The 19,474-nt window shown below is 33.4% G+C and overlaps 2 protein-coding genes across 2 annotated transcripts in view; one reads left to right on the forward strand and one right to left on the reverse strand.

Annotated features, from left to right (window-relative positions):
- The window catches only part of LOC143196624 (mannosyl-oligosaccharide 1,2-alpha-mannosidase IA), a 95,338-nt gene that overhangs the window by 30,716 nt on the left and 45,148 nt on the right, over positions 1 to 19,474 (forward strand). The window lies entirely within an intron of this gene.
- Positions 4,896 to 19,414, reverse strand: LOC143196648 (catalase). Its single transcript, XM_076404519.1, has 9 exons — positions 19,283 to 19,414; positions 13,544 to 13,677; positions 13,344 to 13,478; positions 12,435 to 12,490; positions 10,687 to 10,880; positions 10,298 to 10,630; positions 10,003 to 10,242; positions 5,137 to 5,376; positions 4,896 to 5,081 (listed from the first exon to the last, which is right to left on the reverse strand). Exons 1-9 carry the CDS (start codon positions 19,337 to 19,339, stop codon positions 4,938 to 4,940), a joined length of 1,533 nt encoding a protein of 510 aa, XP_076260634.1. The 5' UTR covers positions 19,340 to 19,414; the 3' UTR covers positions 4,896 to 4,937.

Raw genomic sequence — 19,474 nt, forward strand, 5'->3', positions numbered from 1 at the left:
TGTAATATATTCGGTAAACTTCGAAAACGAGAGTTTCAATAAATCAACCTTAGAACGACTCTTTGATGTAGAGTAATGTTCTAAACTGGAAGGGATTGATATGTAGTAAAATGTATGCCAATCCGTATTGACGGACACGCTAACGCACGAATATACCTTTTTACATTAATAGGTTGCATCTGTTATTCCTGGTCTATTGTTTATTGTCTGTTAATAGACCCGAACTGTTGTGTCGGTATTCGGTTCTTTCTATAATCGATTTTATTTAAAAAAAAAATCTGTATTGATCAAGTTGGTGAGTTGTATAATTCATTTTCTTGATAGACTTTGCAGTAATTGTACTGTTAAGTAAATGTTGAATTCGGTTGTTCACTTCTTCAGAAAATCCTTTCCAGTCTGTTCTCTTGTTTATATTTTAAGTATAACATAAAATTTACATGAAATAATTACTGAAATCGATGAATATACCATTTTGTCATATTTGAGGTTCAATTGTGATGACCCCGAAGTGATCTTTCGCAAAATTGGGTTTGGACTCGTGAATGGAAGGTACGTGCAACATGGTGTATTTTACGTGACCGTTATCATTTTCTTCTTCTTTTTTTTTTTGATACAAAATTTTACTTTTATTCCTTCAACATTACATTCTTTCAAATATTTGTTTCTCATTACATTTTATTTTAGTGCTGGAACAATGAACCTTAAAATGCATTTCATTATTTCCATTTCATTTTTTTAAAATCCGTTTTCCAAATTTTATTTCTCTGGCAATCTTTTGAATTCTTAGAGCTTTTGACATAACTATCTAATCATCAGCATTTCGACTAGACATTTCTTTCGACGCTATGTTTCAATCGGAATATCTTCCTTCACTCGCAGTATCAGTCATATAGGCAAACATTTTTATTTGAAAGGCTTCGAGCAGCTTCTGTCGGATGCCGTCGTTATTTGTTTTCTCTCGATTACCGTAACGTATGTGACTACGGATTAGTCTGCTCTATGCAGCCCCAGAAACTAGGTACGGATTGCAGTCACCGTAAACTCGTCATGTCTTCGCCGCGGTACCAGAATTGCCAACATCTCGTCGAAGAAAATAAGCTACCACGTCGTCGAACCATCGAATCTTCCACAGCGTCGATTACGCGATCCCTGTTCGAAAAATAGTTTGTTTTCGACGTTGTTGATAGACAAGATTCAAGTGCCGAAGCGACGATGAAGCAACGGTATCTGTAGGACCGAAAGATTTCAACAGCCGTACCAGCTCACAACCATACCAATATTCACACGTCACACATAATCCGTTTTGTCTTCCGTATAAATCAAGTTTTGTTTTATCATATCCATATATCTCAAAGCTCTTTGTAAGCAGTATGCTTATTTTTCTATGATATATCTGTATTTTGTGTTTAATTTTATCATACTTTATATTTTTGTTTTGTTTATAATTGTATGTAAAATTCTGGCATGGGGAGTATTATAGCGACTTTAAAGCATTTCGAATTTTACATCGTGGAATAACAGTCACAAAAATACCCAGAAATATATTCCCAGATATTGAACACGGGCGAGGTTCCAGCAGCGCCAACTTGCACACGATAACGAATATCTGGCAACACCCAGACGTTTATCTTGGACATTATTGGAGAGTACTTTCGATCATTCGGCATTCAGCTACTGACCACCGTTCAGTTCAGGCGTGCCACCATTGACTGCCCAAGCCTCGTCTACAGGTAAACCCAGCGTCGATCCCTTTTATATATTTGTATTTTCCACTTTTTATATAACTTCAATAAATAACGGTCACATCATGTAAACCATAATTGTTTCATTTCATCTTACCTCCATTCACCGAGCCATATTTACTCTTAACAATCATTTAAAAGAGGTTATTTTAATGTCAATGAAAAAAAACAGCCTAGTGGATTAAAAAAATTCAATTACAATACATTGCAGGACTTATTGCACGAGAACTCAGCTCAAGCTTTCAATAAATTTTCGACATCCCATGGGATGCATGGGAAGATCCGAAAGGAGCGAAAATGACTAACACACGAATTAACAGAAAATGGTATTCCGAACCGTTTCAACATGTCGATTTTCTTGTTTGCCTGGCAAAATAAGAAGGGATTTCTGTGGCGTATTATGGCGTTATTGAGCAAATTAAATGACGTATAGTAACAAAAAAGACGAGCAATAGCGAGTAATAGACGCAAGGTTATCCTTATGTATATCAATGCACGGCTACCCGTTGCAAGAGTTTTTGCAGTTTGAATGGGAAACTATGCCGCCTATGTTGATTATTACTTGTTCAGTTCGATGCAGCACTGTTTCGAAATGTTGAAAAAGTGCGAAAACGAAGCCATGATCGGATCTCCGCCAAATCAGCCAATACTTTTGATACGGTATTGCCATATTGTTATAAAAATAGGGAAGAATTTTACAAAATGATGCAAAAAAGATTATGTGCAATAATCTGATAATTAAAAAAAACTCCTAATATAGAAATGTATTTTAAACATTTTTATAGAAGTCAATACTTTTGATACAGTATTGCCATGTTGTTATAAAAATAGGGAAGAATTTTACAAAATGATGCAGAAAAGATTATATACAATCATATCTGATCTGATAATTCAAAACAAACTCCTAATATAGAAATGTATTTTAAACATTTTTATAGAAGATAATAAACAGTATGTTAAGGTAATATAAAGTCAACAAACATAATACCTGTTATAACCTTTGTTTATTTAAGATAATAAATCACATAATTGACATTTTCGGTATCATACAAAAACAAACACTTATGTCAATAATGAAAGCCTGTCATACACAACTTATTGTTTTTTTTCTTATATTTGTTCACGTCTTAACGTGGCTTCCATCTCTATTAGTTCGATTTTACTACCGTAGGTCGTTTTTTAAATATTAGTTGCTATAACAAAGGTGGGGCCACGTTTCCTTCCCAATCCATCTCAATTATGTTTCCATCATTGTCATTGGTCATTAGAGTCGGCAGAGCTCGAATTTTCTTGGTAATTTCCGATCGTTTTTTTTTGCTCCATGGCAAAAAAAATAGTCACGGTGGACTAATTCGTTTTATCCGGAAGATGACTATTGATTCTATAGCGAATTGCTATAAAAACTAAAAATCAGAAGTTTAAGGAAGGTAACATTTTTTTATCTCAATTAATCGAATCCTAGTAATCATAGTAATATATTTTTCTTCCGTATAATTGGCATTGTATATAATTAATAAACTAAAGCTTTAATGTTTTTTCTAGTAAAATATGTAACATCAAGGTTTAGGGTAAATGATGTGGCTCAGTGAATAGAGGTAAAACGAAATGAAACAGTGGTGTTTACATTATGTGACCGTTATTTATTGGCTATATAAAAAAATGAGAAAAATACAATTAGATGAAACGAATGGTAGCGGTGTTACCTGGAGACGAGGCTTGGGCAGTCAATGGTGGCACGTCTAAACCAAACGATGGTTGAGCACTGAATGAATCGAAATACCCTTCAATAACATCCCAGATAAACGTCTCGAGGTTGCCAGTTATTCGTTATCGGGTTCTAGTTGGCGCTGCTGGCACCCCGCCCGTTTTCAACATCTGGGATAATATTTCTGAGTATTTTGTTGACCGTTATGTAAAATTCGACATGCCTCAAGGTCGCTACAAAGGATATAATTTAATGTCAGTTAAGTTACTACTTGTCTAAGGGTATTTTCTTATGATTTGGTTCTGTAAATTGTCTAAATTAGATTCTCCTGCTGCGGTAAGGTTCTAAATGTATGTTTGTGATTGTCTTTAGGCAAGAGTGCAAAATCCGACAAGAAAAATGATCCCAGTCACGCTAGTAATCAGACTGGGTAAGACCGGATGTCTTTTGGGATGATTTCTAAATTGGTCACTCGCCAGTTGGTAGGCTTAATGCCAAGGACCGTGGTTCGGACCTACGTTAAAACTGTAGATCCAGTCCAGATAAACACTCGTTGACAAAAAGGAGACTTCAAAATATAAAAAAATAAGATTTTTTGCATAGAATGTATAAATAAATTTAGGGTTTATGTTTGTTGAAATAACTTAGTACAATATATTTTATTCCAAATTTTCCATTTAAGCGTTTCCGTGTAAAGTTCAGCGAATTTTGCAAGAACTGACAATGTTTCCATATTGCAAAATTATGATTTAGGAGAATATACGAAATAAACTTATTAGATAAAAATTAGAATCAATTGATTATTTATTAGGGATAAATCAATGCATAAAAAGTTTCTTTGTATATATTGTTTTTTAAAGTAGATTTCTAAAAAAAGTAATTTTTGATAATGCTTTCATCTACTTTTTAATATCGTCAGTAAATTTGATTCTGGTTAACCTCTAATTTAAATGAAATTACTCTAGAAAAGTGATGATTTGAAACTTAATATTTTGAAACAATACTTTGATATCGTTGATAAATATATTAAGGTTAGCCCCAATCTTGAATATCAGAAACTATCTAAAATGAATCTAGTTCGTAAATATTGAGAATTTTTCTAAACTTTTTTTAAAACTATTTTTAAGAGATTGTCAAGTAAAATCATCAAGTAACTCCGACGTAAAAAAAATGACAATTATTCACTTGATTGCTGGAATACTCGTTTAAATCAAAAATGTTTAATGAATTTCGACGACCTTGAAATAGACATAAATATTAATATTTGATGGTATTTGATATGCACTATAACTATTAATTCTTTATAAAATGTAACCACCATGATATTTGGTTTAATAAAAACGATTAGTAAAAACGAGCATTTTATAAATTTACTTATAAATTTATAAAATTTAAACTGTTTTAATTCGAACTATTAATTTTGAGGTTTAAATAAAATTATTTTCATATAATATATTTAAATATGTATTGTATTATTTTACATTCTCAAGTTAAAGGTGAACTATGCGATCATTTTGGTTCAGCTTTTTTCTTAGTTTAGTACCTAGATCTTCGCTCACTTTCGTAAAAACTTCAACAGCACGTTTCTGGATACTTTTGTTGGCGCATTTAATGGAGTTTGCTAAATTTTCCACCTGGTATATGAATTTGACTATTATTTGGGTTTTATTAGGGTTTCTAATAACTTACCAAGGACTTCTTAGCGCCCTCATTGAGGACACGTTCCCAGAAGACTCGGGGTTGCGAGAAATTATCTTCTTCGTAGTACTCTGGATAATAGTTTTCGTATCCATCGAAATGCTGGGGAGGTGGCGTCCACGTAGCAGCTTCAGGATCAGCGTTTGGGCCACCAAAACTGTTCGGGTAGTAGTTGGGAGCTCCTTGTTGACTGAATATGCACATCATTCCGTCACGATCGAAATTTGCAACCTTAACAGGGTAATAGGTTAGGAATAATTATTTGGAAATTGGGTGTTACTCAACTTAGCTAAGGATAGTACTATAATTTTTATCGACGGCGCTGTTTTATATTTTTTCAAACAGATTTCTAAATAATTTCTAGTTACATCGTCTTCTATTCGTACATTTTTAATTAATTTATATTTTATTATTGGCAAGATTACTATCATCAGTTTATTGGTGGCAAAATAAGTATCCAAATAAAACCCAGATAATTATTTTAAACTTTTGGTCCAATTAGATGCGAGAATTTGTGAAAAAAACTCGCTTCATAGAGTAAAAATTATCCATTCCAAAAGAAAACACCTGGGAACTCGGAAGGATCAAGAAACCATCTCTAAAAACCGTGAATACAAAATACGAAGCGTTTCAACCTCCAAATTTTTACAAATGTACCTCTCTCTGACCTCTGGCCCTTCTCATATTTCCTTCATGGAAATTATTTCTAAACAAACGAAAATTTATTGATAAAATTCATGATAGTAAGTGTAGTGTAGTTAAGGGAAGTTATAATGAAAGTGATTTTTTGAAAGAAACGGAAAGGTTTATTTGGGAGAATATTACTACAGTGACCGATTCCATAAATTCGTTAATAAATTTAATGAAGTTGAGGCAAATTATATGGATAAATAAAGTCATTTTATAAATATACATCAGTTTGTTGATTAAAATTTATATCGAATGTCCATATTAGGCCCTCTAAAAACGAATGAATAGAAATAAGTACTACAAACTTGAGAGATCTTTGAACCATAGGAAATCATTACATAAATGTTTTCTAGCATTCTCCACTTTAGTTCTTCGTTAACAAGCTTAAATAACCACCTCGAAAGTGTATTATTTTTGATTATTACGTATGGAAAGTGTCTATAAATCGATGCTCAGAACCAGGAAATTAAGATGTTTGCAGTTGCACCGCTCTCTAAAAATAAACGAGCAGGAATATCGGTCATTACATCACGAATTTGTCCTCGCTTTTCGTCAATATTGAGAAACATTTAAATCATCTACGCGTATTGGGTTAACACTACTATTTATAGACTCGGATTTTTTATCGACAGGATTTTTTTCGAAAGAGTGATAAAACTTATTTGGAATAAATACGAAATTATTATTGCATTCACTTATTCGAATAGATTTTATGATAAATGCTGCTTATCAGTTAGCAACAGCTGCGAGTAGATAATATCAGCTCATTGATTTATGATATAAGAACAAGAAGGTCTTGGGTTTAATAATATATAACAACTTGGAACTATGTGGCCTTATTGTCGATTTATAGTCTCAGCGTATTATTATCTTAAACAGATCCCAGAACCCGCGAATAGATACGTAACAGCATGGGAAAATACTTTATATCTAATCATTACTCGATCACGCTTTGCTAACTGTGTACTTGTCAGTGATATCAAGTGGATTTTAGTTTACAACCTGCTTACTTGATTCATTATCATTTTGTTTTTAAAATGTTCTTTTACTCCGAGCACATATACTAGTCGTGCTGACAACATTATTCAACATATTTCTTCTGCGTTTTCGTCTCTGTTTTTGTTCCGTTATGAATAAAGACGGCAAAATTCTTAAAATTCCCAACATACCTACTAATTTTAAGCATTTGCATTGAGTAATTATTCAGTACAATTTTGGTGATTTTCATCGCCATTTCCAATGTGATGTTTCAGTTTGCCGACCTCTGCGATATTCGTCTTGGTAGCTCAAATGACCTCGTTTACTACCAAATAGTGTATTGTTTTAAATGTAAAAACAAACTTTTATATAAAATACGACTATATACTACATGACACTTAGGAAAATGTAATACTTTTGTTGTAAAATGTAATTTTGTTTAGTTAAATCTTTATAAATATTTGAATAACGCATATAGTTTTACGATCAATTATCATCTATCTCAAACATAAAACCCTCTTAAAAATATAGTAGTACGAACTTTTTTGGAGCTTCTATTTAGAACATGATTACACGGGAATGGGCATGTTTGCTATGTTTTTTTTTTCCCAAAAATGCAAAAATAAGCAATGAAATATGAACAGGTGCATTATCATGACGCAAAGCTATGAACGTCTAAAGCAACTCTAATTATAAATCGGTCATCATCCGTAAATAATTACTTCACTCTTTTCATGTTGTAATCAGTCATTGATGTACTATGCGCGAGTATGAGTGTCCCATGCACTTGCCACTTTAAAGTCTTCGACCATTTTGAAAACATTTATTTTGTTGTTGCATTTTATGCCATTTTTATAACAAAATTTAATGTAAATTCACTCTGATTACATAATTTCTGCCTCAACAGAACATAAACATGCTAATCAGCTACACATACCACGCGAAATTGTAGAGCTTTCCCTACTTTTTGAATATACCTCATAATCGGGAATACCAATTATTATGTTTTTTTTTGTTACTGAGAATCATTTATTATGAGATATAGGAATCTTATGTATTATTTAAAGTATTGTCAGCTTATAAACTACAAATTTATCCAAATTAAAGAAAGTTCTCGTGAATGAAGCTTATTCTGACCGGAAAAAGAATTAACAGAAGAAGCAAAAATTTTAAAGTTATATTTATGTTACCGCTGCCAAAACGAGGTTCTTCGATTAATTGCCAATGCTTATCTCTACGTAACCAATATACTAAATCACAGCAACGTGAAGGCAATGCAGCTACAACTAAAAACATGCAGTAAATAATAAGAGAGAAGCGAGCCAAACCGTAGGAACTTTTATAGTGTATAAGTGTTACTCTTAATGTTAGCTTAATTAGTTTATTTTTATTCGTAAATAACAAGTGGGGCAAAGGTCCCGCTACCATTTTGAAACATATAAGTAAGTTTGGTTTTCATAACAAGTGTATTTGGTCTTTACTTCTTTTTTTCGTTATTATTGAACAATTATATCGGCTAAATGGAGACCGCGATTCGCTATGCAACTTTCGGCTCTTTTTAAGGCATTTTTCATGACATCCTGCAACATCTGAGGCTCAATCTCTTCAATTTCGTGACGAATATTATCTCTAGATATTGAGTCGTTTGGGGCTTATTCGCATAAAGTTTTGATTTAAAAAAAAAACCTTAAGAAATAGTCTGGTGCTGTTAAATCCGGAGATCTGACTGGCTGCGCTAAATCGCCACTTCGCGAAATTAGTCTTCGTGGAAAAAGGTCTTTCAATAATTGAATTGTTGAACGAGCTGTGTGTGCTGTGGCCCCATCTTGTTGAAGCCACATGTCCTCTAGTCCTTGCTCTTCCATTTCAGGCATAAGAAAATTTCGAATCATGCCTACATGTAACACTTGGTCATTTTCAAAAAATAGGGACCAATGATGTTTCCAGCGTGAATACCACATCATACAGTTGTTTTTAGTGGATGCAATGATGTTTCATGAATTAATAGAGAATTCTGTGTTCCCCAAAGCCGACCGTTCTGTTTATTTACGTGGCCACTGAGAAGAGAATGGGCTTCAACGCCCATTACCAATTTACACCAAAAATCTTCAGTTTCACCAGACAATCTTAGGATTTCATTACTGTAGTCAACTCCTTGATCGGGATCTCTCGGTAACAATTTTTGGACGAATTGAATTTTGTAGGGGAACATTTTCAAATCAGTTTCCAAACTTTGCCTTAAAATTCGTGCAGAAATGTGTACCTGGTAATCACGTCTCCGAATTGATGTTTCTGGAGACTCTGCAACACTATCGCGCACCAGAGCCACATTTTCAACAATACGAGATGTCCGTTGTCTTTCAGAACGACGCCTGTCGGCTGTCATGCCGTACTGTCGAAAATTCGCATGAAATCGATAAATTTTGATTTTGGGAGACACTGGACGATTAGGATATTTGTGATGCAATTTCTGCTAACTGGCAATAATGGAATGATTATTTTCAATAAATATTGTCACTATTACGGCTTGTTCTTGTGGCGTATATTTATCTATAATAATATTTGAACATCTACGCAACACAATGGTTAAAGCGAAACTGTGCTAAACATCACATAACCAAGGTGGCGCGAAATCAAAATGGTAGCAGTACTTTTGCCTCACTTGTTACATGCTGATTTATTTGTCTCGTACTCATTTAGCTTGTGTATTGATGCAAGTACAGTAGAGCAGTAGTAATAAATTAATTTGTAAATTAATATTGTACTAAACATATGTAATGTAAGGTATAATTGATTTAAAAAATATTTGTTACATCACGATTTTAATATAATGCTTTATCGAATATGGAATAAAAACTGCATTTTTTTCGAATAATAATTATTAATAAAAATTATATTCACGGTGTAACGAATGTTCCCATCCTGCATATCTACATGCACACATATCTATTTTCTATCAGGTTATTGCTTCGTGTGCCGGTACTTTATTTTATCCTCTGTTGATTACGAAATTACAGGAAACTATACAGGTTGAGACTTATAATTTTATAAAGGAATATAAAGAAACGACGAAGGAAACCAACCGCGTACCTCTTTAATATAGAACGCCAGTAAACAGACTTTTTGCTGGTAGATGTACAGGACGGGCGCGAATTAGCGACTATCGATCAAATTATGGGTACTACTCACTCCGTTCGGTGGTCGGTTGACGGGAAGCTGTTGAAAGTTGGCGCCTAACCGATACCGATGAGCGTCTTGATAAGAGAACATCCGCCCTTGTAACAATCGATCGGGAGAATCTCCGATTCCTGGTGTGAGATTGTTCGGACTAAAGGCGAGTTGCTCGATTTGTGAGAAATAGTTGGTGGGATTGCTGTTTAGCACAAATCTGCCTACTTCTATTAAGGGAAACTCGCCGTGAGGCCACACCTAGTTTTAAGTGATTCATCTAAAGTTATTACTCACGAAATTTCTCGCTAATTACCTTGGTTATGTCGAAAGGGTCGAACTTTGATTTTTTAGCTTGTTCGGGCGTCATCAGTTGAACGTACATCGTCCACGACGGGTACGGCTTCGATTTCTCATTGGCCTCAGCTATGGCGTTGTACAAATCACGAGCGGCATAGTCCGGATCCGACCCAGCCAGCTTCTCCGCTGTCGCCGGCTCCAAATTCTTGATTCCCTGATTGGTTTTGTATATAAACTTGCACCACGTCAATTTTCGGTCACCGTTTATCAGCGAGAACGTATGGGAACCAAAACCGTGCTGATGTCTGAAGCCGTCCGGTATTCCTCGGTCCGAAAACAGGATCATGACCTTGGAGAATCGATTTATTTGTTGTTAACACAAAAAATGTTATTCGTAAGTCTCACCTGGTGTACGCTCATCGGTGTCAATGACAGGTAGTCCCAGAAAGCGTCCCAATCCCGGAGATTAGTAACAGGATTTCGTTTCTGAGAATGAATGAACATGGGGAACAGAATGGGGTCTTTCATGAAAAAAATGGGTGTATTGTTTCCTACCAAATCCCATATCCCTTCTTCGGTGTAGAATTTAATCGCAAAACCTGAACATTAACACTACTGCTGTAATGTTAACGCAATATACTAGTATGATCAAAAACAGTAACATATAAAGATCGTTCTGTTATTGGTTATGAATTTTATTGAAGCTATGTATGGTTTGTGTAACCTATTCGCCTCAAAAGTCCGGAATTATGGCGACAACTCTAGATTTTACGCAACCACTTCAAAATCAAATTCAACAACTGTTTAGGCTATTAAAAAACTTTGATATGAATAAATTCATTAATCCCTTTGCATTTTATTTCAGAGTTCTTACTGTTATAATTATAATACTATACTGTTTATTTTTGTATGTTTGCATGTTTTTATTTAGCCACGATTGAAATATTGTTTTTACCTAAAAAGAGATATAAGATCGTATATCTGACAACATTAATTATATATAATTATTCTAGGCATGTTTTATGTGATCTATTGAAAACTTAAAATGAGTTCGAGTCAATTCTTAGGTAATATAATATGTTAATGATTTAGTTATTGATACAAGATACAAGAATGTTGTTAAAATACTTGATAGAATTGAACATGATTAAAGATTTCTGAAAAATCTCAAGGTTCCGTATATTTTAAGCCTTACTTTTCACCTAAAAATCTAAACTTGTACTGGTAAAGTAATGGTATACTAGCGAAATGCTTATTAATAAATATACAAAATACAAATTGCAATAATGTAGTCGTATAGTAGAGTTGCAATATTTTTAAAAAAATTTTAAAAATATCGAGATATCGGAGGGAAAAATTATCGATATTTTTAAAATTACCAATTTAAACGGTTTATAAAAAAATCTTAAATAGTTTAGTAAAGAAATATAATTAATTTTTTTACATATCAAAAATTATTGGCTTACAATAATATCTATATATCGGCCAAAAATATCGATATTTCGATAATTTTTCTGCATCCCTACTAATAGAGTGTGTAGAGTAGTAGCATTCAAGACACCTGTATAACTTTTGCCTCAACATAATACCAGATGTGTCGATAATATCTTTCTGTTTGTTTTTTTTTTTTAAAGAGAACATAATGGATATTTGAATCTATACATGTTGCCCATCTTTCGAGCAATTGATGGATGCCGTTTCAGAAGAGCAACTTCTCTTTAGGCTAAACTATTCGTCGAACCATTTTCAACTTCGAAATCGGCTTCTTAGAAAGTGCTATCCATGCGAAAAATTGTAGTTTGTGGTAGCCATGTCTGGAAAGCATGACTAGTACGATAAAACTTTATATCGAAGTGATTTCAAAATTGTTTTGTTGGCAATTGTTTTGGGCTTTTGTGTGTCCGCCCTTCAAACGTTTTCAGTCTACCAAGACGTTCTTTTATTTGACCAAACAACTTTTCGCATGTTCTTGTAGTTAAGCCATACTAATTCAAAAAATTATAAATCTATGACGCTGTTTTCTTTTGGCAGAACGTAACTTGTTTTGTAGTTTTGAGGTTAATTATAACACTGTATGCTTATAGCTAGTATTATTACAAAACAGGAAAGGCACTACACCTGATATAAATAAATGTATAAATATAAATGAATACCTCTCGGGTCTCTGACGGTATCTGCTGAACCCATATTGCCGGCTACCGTTGAGAATCTAAAAAAGGTAAACATTAAATATTTAATATGTTTTACACTTACCCTGCGTGTAATAATATAAATATTTATGTATAAAATATAATTTAAAGGCTTTTCAATATCCAGCATGTTACTAATATTTAGTAATGTTTTGGTGAACATGGTGAATGTGCTGTTAAAATGCTTCTTATCTATACCTTTTGATTAGATTAGACGAATATCAAAAATATATAAAAAATATTTATTTTGTTTATCAGGTAATAATTCGTTAAAATATCCATATTTTCATATATGCCTATAGTTTGGCATCATAGTTTTGTTATACATACGTTACTATTTAAATTTGTGACATCAAAACGTCAATGTTGCCGCATCAACTCTGAGTTTTACTTGACTTTGATATACAACAAAATTCTATTCTAAATAAAATAATTGAACAAAAATGTTATAAAATATAATATATTTATAGCACATCTAACTACAGTTAATTATACAGTCATAATAGTTTATAGATTAGAGTTATAACCTCACTATTGTCTTCAAGCATTTTGCATACGTCTGACAACGGGTCGACTTTGACAGGCTCATTCGGTTTACGTGTTCGAACTAATCAGACTGCATTGTATCTCTTTTTAACTAGAATAAAATGAGAAGGAAAATATTGTCTGATTCTAAAACGAATCTACAAATTGCGACAGGCAATACATTAAACATCTTGAGGAGGTATGTACAAAAAAACTTTGAATAGACTATATATTTTTTAAAGATTGATATATCGATAATTTATTTTCAGGTTGATGCAAAACACATTTTTAATAAATAATTATCATTACTACAAAAAATATCTTAAGGAGGGTGATACATGTACTTACCTAACAGCTATTGGGGTTTTGTTGCTCAACTGAAATACTTTAGATGACGTGTACTTACTGAGGTCTCTAGTACAGATGAACTCTCCGAAAGCTCCAGCGCCTTTAGCATGTACTATTCGTTCTGGAATACGTTCCCTAGGCAGTGGAATAAACGATTACTTTCGAAATAGTTTACTTTTTTAAAAAATTGAATGTATCACCTATGGAAATGTCCAAGACGTTCAACTAATTGCCAGTCACGCAAAGGTATCAACCCATGTTTGCCAATAGTCAAACTTGTGGCTGGATTCACTATTGCTACCCCAGCGCTATTCCTAGCGTAACCAACCTTATCCTATAAAAATAGTAAAAAGAAACATATATTCAAATACGGTAGTTTCATAGCGTTAGGCGGACTGCATATCCAAATGCAACAGTTGTTCTCATGACATAGCGCACGATTAACGATTTGGCATTTTTTTACTGGTTAGGAGCATATCGCTATCAATTTTAATATTACAAGTTAATCTAAAATAATGTATAAAAAATCGCGTTACTTAGAACAATTCATCTCTAGGAACATCAATTACGTTGAAATTATCTATTTGTTTACTCTATTCATGCTAAGTGATAAAATAAAAGTCATGTTATTGTGAAGTACTAAAGGTAAAGATAACAGTAATGTGTTGTTATATTGTAAAAAACAAACTCTCGTAATTAATTAATTATACTTAAATGACATAAATATCCAGTAATTCGTTGAATTATATCAGATGTGAATAACTAAAACATATATACACAAATAAAGTTCAATTAAGTATCATTAGTTCAATTCTATCAAATATTTTAGAACATGAAATCAAAATGATAAAGCTCCATTTCAAATTATTTCATCAGTTTAAGACTTTGGCCGTTAAATAATCTTTCTAAAAGTATTTCTGTAGAATTTGTGGATAAAGACTGATTTGGTTCCATAGTTTGTAATTAAATTAATACAGAGGAAAAAACATCATTCATTGGTTTTTAATTTATAAATATATTCATTAAAAGTGGGCATCATGCTATTGTAATCTATATATTATTATAGTTACATCAGTTTCTGATAATATCATTAGAAATTTTATATTAATTCTTATAATTTAGCTCTATACTGACACTCCGTATATCAAGCCCTCATATGTTTCATAGTTAGTGTTTATATTTTTGCGATATTGTATGCATCATAATGGTAGTTCTAACACACTGACTATGCATAGTTAGAAAGTTTTGTAGAAAGCAATACATTTGAATTTTATGTTATCATTTTATTTTTATTCTTTTTATTTATCATTTTACATCCCCTCGCAAGTCATCAGTGCGGTTAACACACGAGGTAGCTCGTCTCACATTGGTTTGGTTTCGACAACTAAGTCAAGTAGTATTCTCCTTGGCATTGTTAATAATAAAAATAAAGAAACTTCTCGTGCACTAAATTTGTGACTAAATAATAATAAATGTGAAATACATTTACACAGTATGGTATACCACAATCACTGCATATTTCAACTTGATTGTTGGTAAATGTTTACTCGACCACAATTAGAATACGAATTAAAATTCGCATTAGCATATAGTTTTATCATATATGTCATTATTTTTCATTTGATATTCGCGTTATCGAATCGATGTATCAAAAAATATATACATTTGCATGAAATATTAATCGTGGTAGAGTATTATCAGTGGCGAGAAATTATCTTCACTAATATTTTATATATTATATTAGCGATTTTAATATAAAACTATAGTTTTACTCGAAAACTGATTTATTCAAAGAAGGAGTGATGAAAAGCGACTTGTCGAACGGCGATACAAAACGACACTGAGGGTAAGAACAGACCAACCCGTCTTACCCGTTCACGATTCAGGTAATGAAAAAACAGATGGCCGGATTGTCTAGGTCGTATTACATAACACCTCCTTCCTAAAGAAACGACCATAGGGTACGTGATCGTTATTCCGTCCAGACAGCTTATAGTTGTTATAAAAATTGTTTTATCGATTGTATATTCGTTTGCCACTTTGCCTTTAAACATCTTCGAAATGACACTGCTTTTACTCACATTCCTATGGTACTATATTAATTTGCAGCACCTTCCTATCAATCCTCCTTTTGTGACCTTGCAGCTTCACCTGTGATACTTTTGCCTGAACTCCATTTAACTGCACCAAGAAAAACTTCAAGTAACTGAGGAACGATTGCCAATTTAATGTCAACTTGTGAACAATATAGAATAAATGCGTTTATATTAACTGAAATGCTTTTATTACATGATAGATCTAAACTGCACGATGTGGTACCGAGGGGGATGTGCCCTAAGCACTCCAAAACCGACCTTTTGTAATCCACGTGAACGGTGGAAGGGGTAATAGTGGGTCGCTAATTAATATATAACGCAATATTCTATATACATAGAAAAAAATCCCGGGCCTAACACATAGACGGCGCTAGTTTTATTGCATTCATCGCTTTTTCAGTTAGTACGAACTTTCAAAAGAAAGCTGTTAAATTTTCGTGATATTCCACTTATAAAATTATTATGCCAAGAGTGACACTGTTTTTGTTATTTTCGAAACAATGGATCAAAATTCAGTGTTTTAATTTTACACTGGTTTTTGATGGGAAAAAATACCGCTCAAGCGAAGCAATGACTTGAAAAGTGTTATAAAAACTGCGCTCCATCATAAACAACAATAAAACGTTGGTTTGCTGATTTCAAACGGGGTTGTAGAGACACCGATGATGCAGAACGCAGTGGACGTTCAGTTGATGTAGTAACATCAGAAAATATTTAAAAAATCCACAAAATCGTTTTGAATGGTCTAAAAGTGAAGTTGAAGTGTTTGGCCATGTTTAAACATAACAACCCCGAGTTTTTGCGTCGATATTTGACAATAGATGAAACATGGACCAATCACTTCACTCCAGAATCAAAACGGTCGTCATCTGAGTGGATAGCAACTGGTGGCAATTTTGAGGCAAAAGATAAATCATTCTACAAAAATGGTATTAAAATGTTAGACCGGCGCTGTTATTGTTTGGCTCTTGATTGAGATTACGTTGATGAATAAAGCCAATTTTGAACAAATATTTTTTCTTTGTTACGCCCGGGACTTTTCAGTCCATATATATAGAACATAAATAACCTTGTATTTCGGTTAAACAAAACTTACAAAAAAAAACAAGAAAGTAGTGCAATCAAATACAAAACGTCTATCTTCAAATGAAACAGACAATGAATAACTAAATAAAGAAGAATCCGAAGAGATTGAATCCGAAGACTGCTTTAGTGCAATGAGGTCGGGACCGAGAGCAAAAACAAGGCGGCGAAAGAGAAAAAACGCATTCATCACCAGCGATTCACTTAGAAACGACCTTGGAGGTTAACGACACTGGGCAGAAAATGTGAAAAATTCCTCCGCGACGTCATCGGGGTCGCGATCACCGCCGCCGCCACCGTCGTCGTGGTCGCCGCCGCCTCCGACCGCCCCTTGATCGGCGGCTCTCGTGGAATAATTGGCCGGCGCGTAGACGATTCGAAGAACAGAGACGTCCGCGCACGCCCTCGCCGAGACACGGGATTCATTAATAAGCAATGCGGAGAATGCGACGGTCAGAAACGTGGATGCCGATACTTCAGTATGGCTCATCCTCTGGTGGCTTAAAAGAAAGAGAGAGCGCGTGGTGGCACGTCGATAAGGTCAATGGAGAGAATGGATAGGAAAAAACTCGCAGGAGACGGTGAACGTTACGGCCTCAGGGCGGTCAGTTAACCGGGCAGATCGTAAGGAAACGTTCGTCATTTGTCTCACATACACTACCGTTCGAAAGTTTGGGAACAATAAAGTAATTAACAGAAAAAAAGACATATTTTATAGTCTTTTATTGATAAGTTAGAGATATTTATTACATTCATCTTAATCGAACATTAGAATAAATTTTAGTTAAATATATCGGCATAAGAAATCAGACACAGCTCGAAGAGATTACGACTCATATGTAGGAATAAGTAGTAATCAAAAAGAGCAAGGTCTAGAGAATACGTCGGGGTAGCACTTCCCATTTTAATGTTTCCACCATATGTATGTTTTCACCGGTTTTGTATCACTGTAGTTGAACGTTGCTATACTGAATAATAACTTTGTTGAGGCAGTTTTCGTGCAGTGTTTGGCTCAAACGCATCAGTTGTAGTCGATAACGATTCCCATTGATGTTTTCATCAAGTAATACCTTCAAATTCTGGCTTTCATTTTTTTTGTCTGTCCAGAGCGCTATTGGTCTTTGCTAACAAAATCACCACTTTTTTCATCAAACCGGTTTCCACATTCTGAAATCGACACGGTGTGATTGTCATAAGCTTCACACCTTCAGCTGCATTTTCCTTCATATTGAAGTAAAAAAAAACTTTGACCAAGTGTGATTTACTCGGTTCAAATTCAATCTGTTTCGATGCACGGGAAAAATATTTTGTTCACACTTCAACGAAATTACATAGTAAAAACTGAAGCCTGCTGGTGAAGCTTCAAAATGAAGTTGGTTACAAATGTATTCGGTGGGATTTAATATAGAGTAAAACCATCTGTTATAAATCCTTTATAATTTATGGCCCTTATTTAGTACACTAAAAAGAATTTGATAAATTTTTCGTTAAATTTTGGCCTCGTCAAAAAGGTCAAACTTCTTCACAATGTTTATACATTATTTTTATTATTTTATTTAAGTGTTCGGAGTCCAGCCCAGGCATCGATTCTTCATTTTTCTATTAAGTTGATCCCATACTAATTTGATTAAAGAGAAATCTGGCGATTGATTGATTTCATTATTTTTAAAATTTCTTCGTTTCATTTGTACTATAAAAAATGCTGACATCATTTTGGCGAATGTTTAAGATTATTATCTTGTTAAAAAACAAGACTCCGGCCAACTAGATTTGCTCCTTTGAAGTATTTTCAGATAGCTTTTTTCAATCAGTTTTCCATCAATTTTAATTATATGACCGGGTGTATTACTACCACTATGCTTAACAGTATTTACAATAGCTACTTCTAAGCTCATTGGAGCCGATGAAAAACCTAATCTGATTTGATATTTCGATTAATCCCTTAAATTTGACATTTTTCATCCAGTTTTAATGTGTTTCAGTCCACTCTAGTCTATTTCTCGTATGATTACTAGTTAGTCTCGATTTTTTCACTCGTACATATCCAAACAGTTGTAGGCGCAATTAAATGTCGATTTCGTTTCTCTAACATTACAACTAACTTATCTTCTATATTTGTTATATATTTGAGACGTCGTTATCATGTAAAAGCACAGTTTTGCGCATAGAATGCTTCAAAGTACAGACAGCACTCGCACTCTTCTGTTTAAGATCTGTTCTCTTGAATCTGTTCCCTTTTGGACTGTACTTGGACACCTCAAAGAACATTGAACTAGAAACTAATATTTTTGAAATTGTAAACCACTATTTAAAGATCTATTAATCAATATAAAGGCAATTACTAAATCCACCCGTTCTAAGAAAACAACAATTGTAAATTTAATAAGCTTTGTGATTATAAAACATATGCGACAGTATTTTTTGTAAAGAGATAAGTGATAAGAAACTAGTAATTGTGTTGATTATCAATAAACACCAACATGTTTGTTTCAAAATCGATTGTAGTATTTTGTATCTCAGGATTTGCCAATAAAAAATTGGGCGTTTCCATGCTTTTGAACGGTGGTGTATATACTGAGTCTATTTGCTAATATGTTTAATCAAAAGAATATAGAATGTTACCTAATTCATTGTTATAACTAAAGTCGCATTGATGGAAAATTGTGTAGTACCACATTATTGGTTTTTGTTTTTTGATATTTTTTATTAATATGGAAAAACTCTAAAAATGGTATAATGAATAAATCGATGTTTACCCACCTGGTTGTTTTTGCTCCATTCCTCCAGTTGCCTTGCTGCAGCGTCTCTAGTACACATTTTTTTTGTATAACTTTACGATATATTGAAACCTAACTATAATCAGACATTTTTTTTCGTATTTATATATATGCAGAATATTTATGTGGACAATGTGGTTGGTGCATTAAAACCATTTCCTATAGATACGCATTT

Source organism: Rhynchophorus ferrugineus, unplaced genomic scaffold (assembly GCF_030347505.1).
Source record: "Rhynchophorus ferrugineus isolate W39M unplaced genomic scaffold, kcgeb_rfMv2 rfM1, whole genome shotgun sequence".
NCBI classification, from domain to species: Eukaryota; Metazoa; Arthropoda; class Insecta; order Coleoptera; family Curculionidae; genus Rhynchophorus; species Rhynchophorus ferrugineus.

Excerpts from the sequence above, each read along its gene's own strand:
- LOC143196648 (XM_076404519.1), bottom strand. The coding sequence starts at position 19,339 with ATGTGTACTAGAGACGCTGCAGCAAGGCAACTGGAGGAATGGAGCAAA. Across the intron at positions 13,479-13,543 it reads CGTCTTGGACATTTCCATAG|GGAACGTATTCCAGAACGAA; the intron begins GTGATACATTCA and ends TCCACTGCCTAG. Across the intron at positions 5,082-5,136 it reads AGGGCGCTAAGAAGTCCTTG|GTGGAAAATTTAGCAAACTC; the intron begins GTAAGTTATTAG and ends TTCATATACCAG.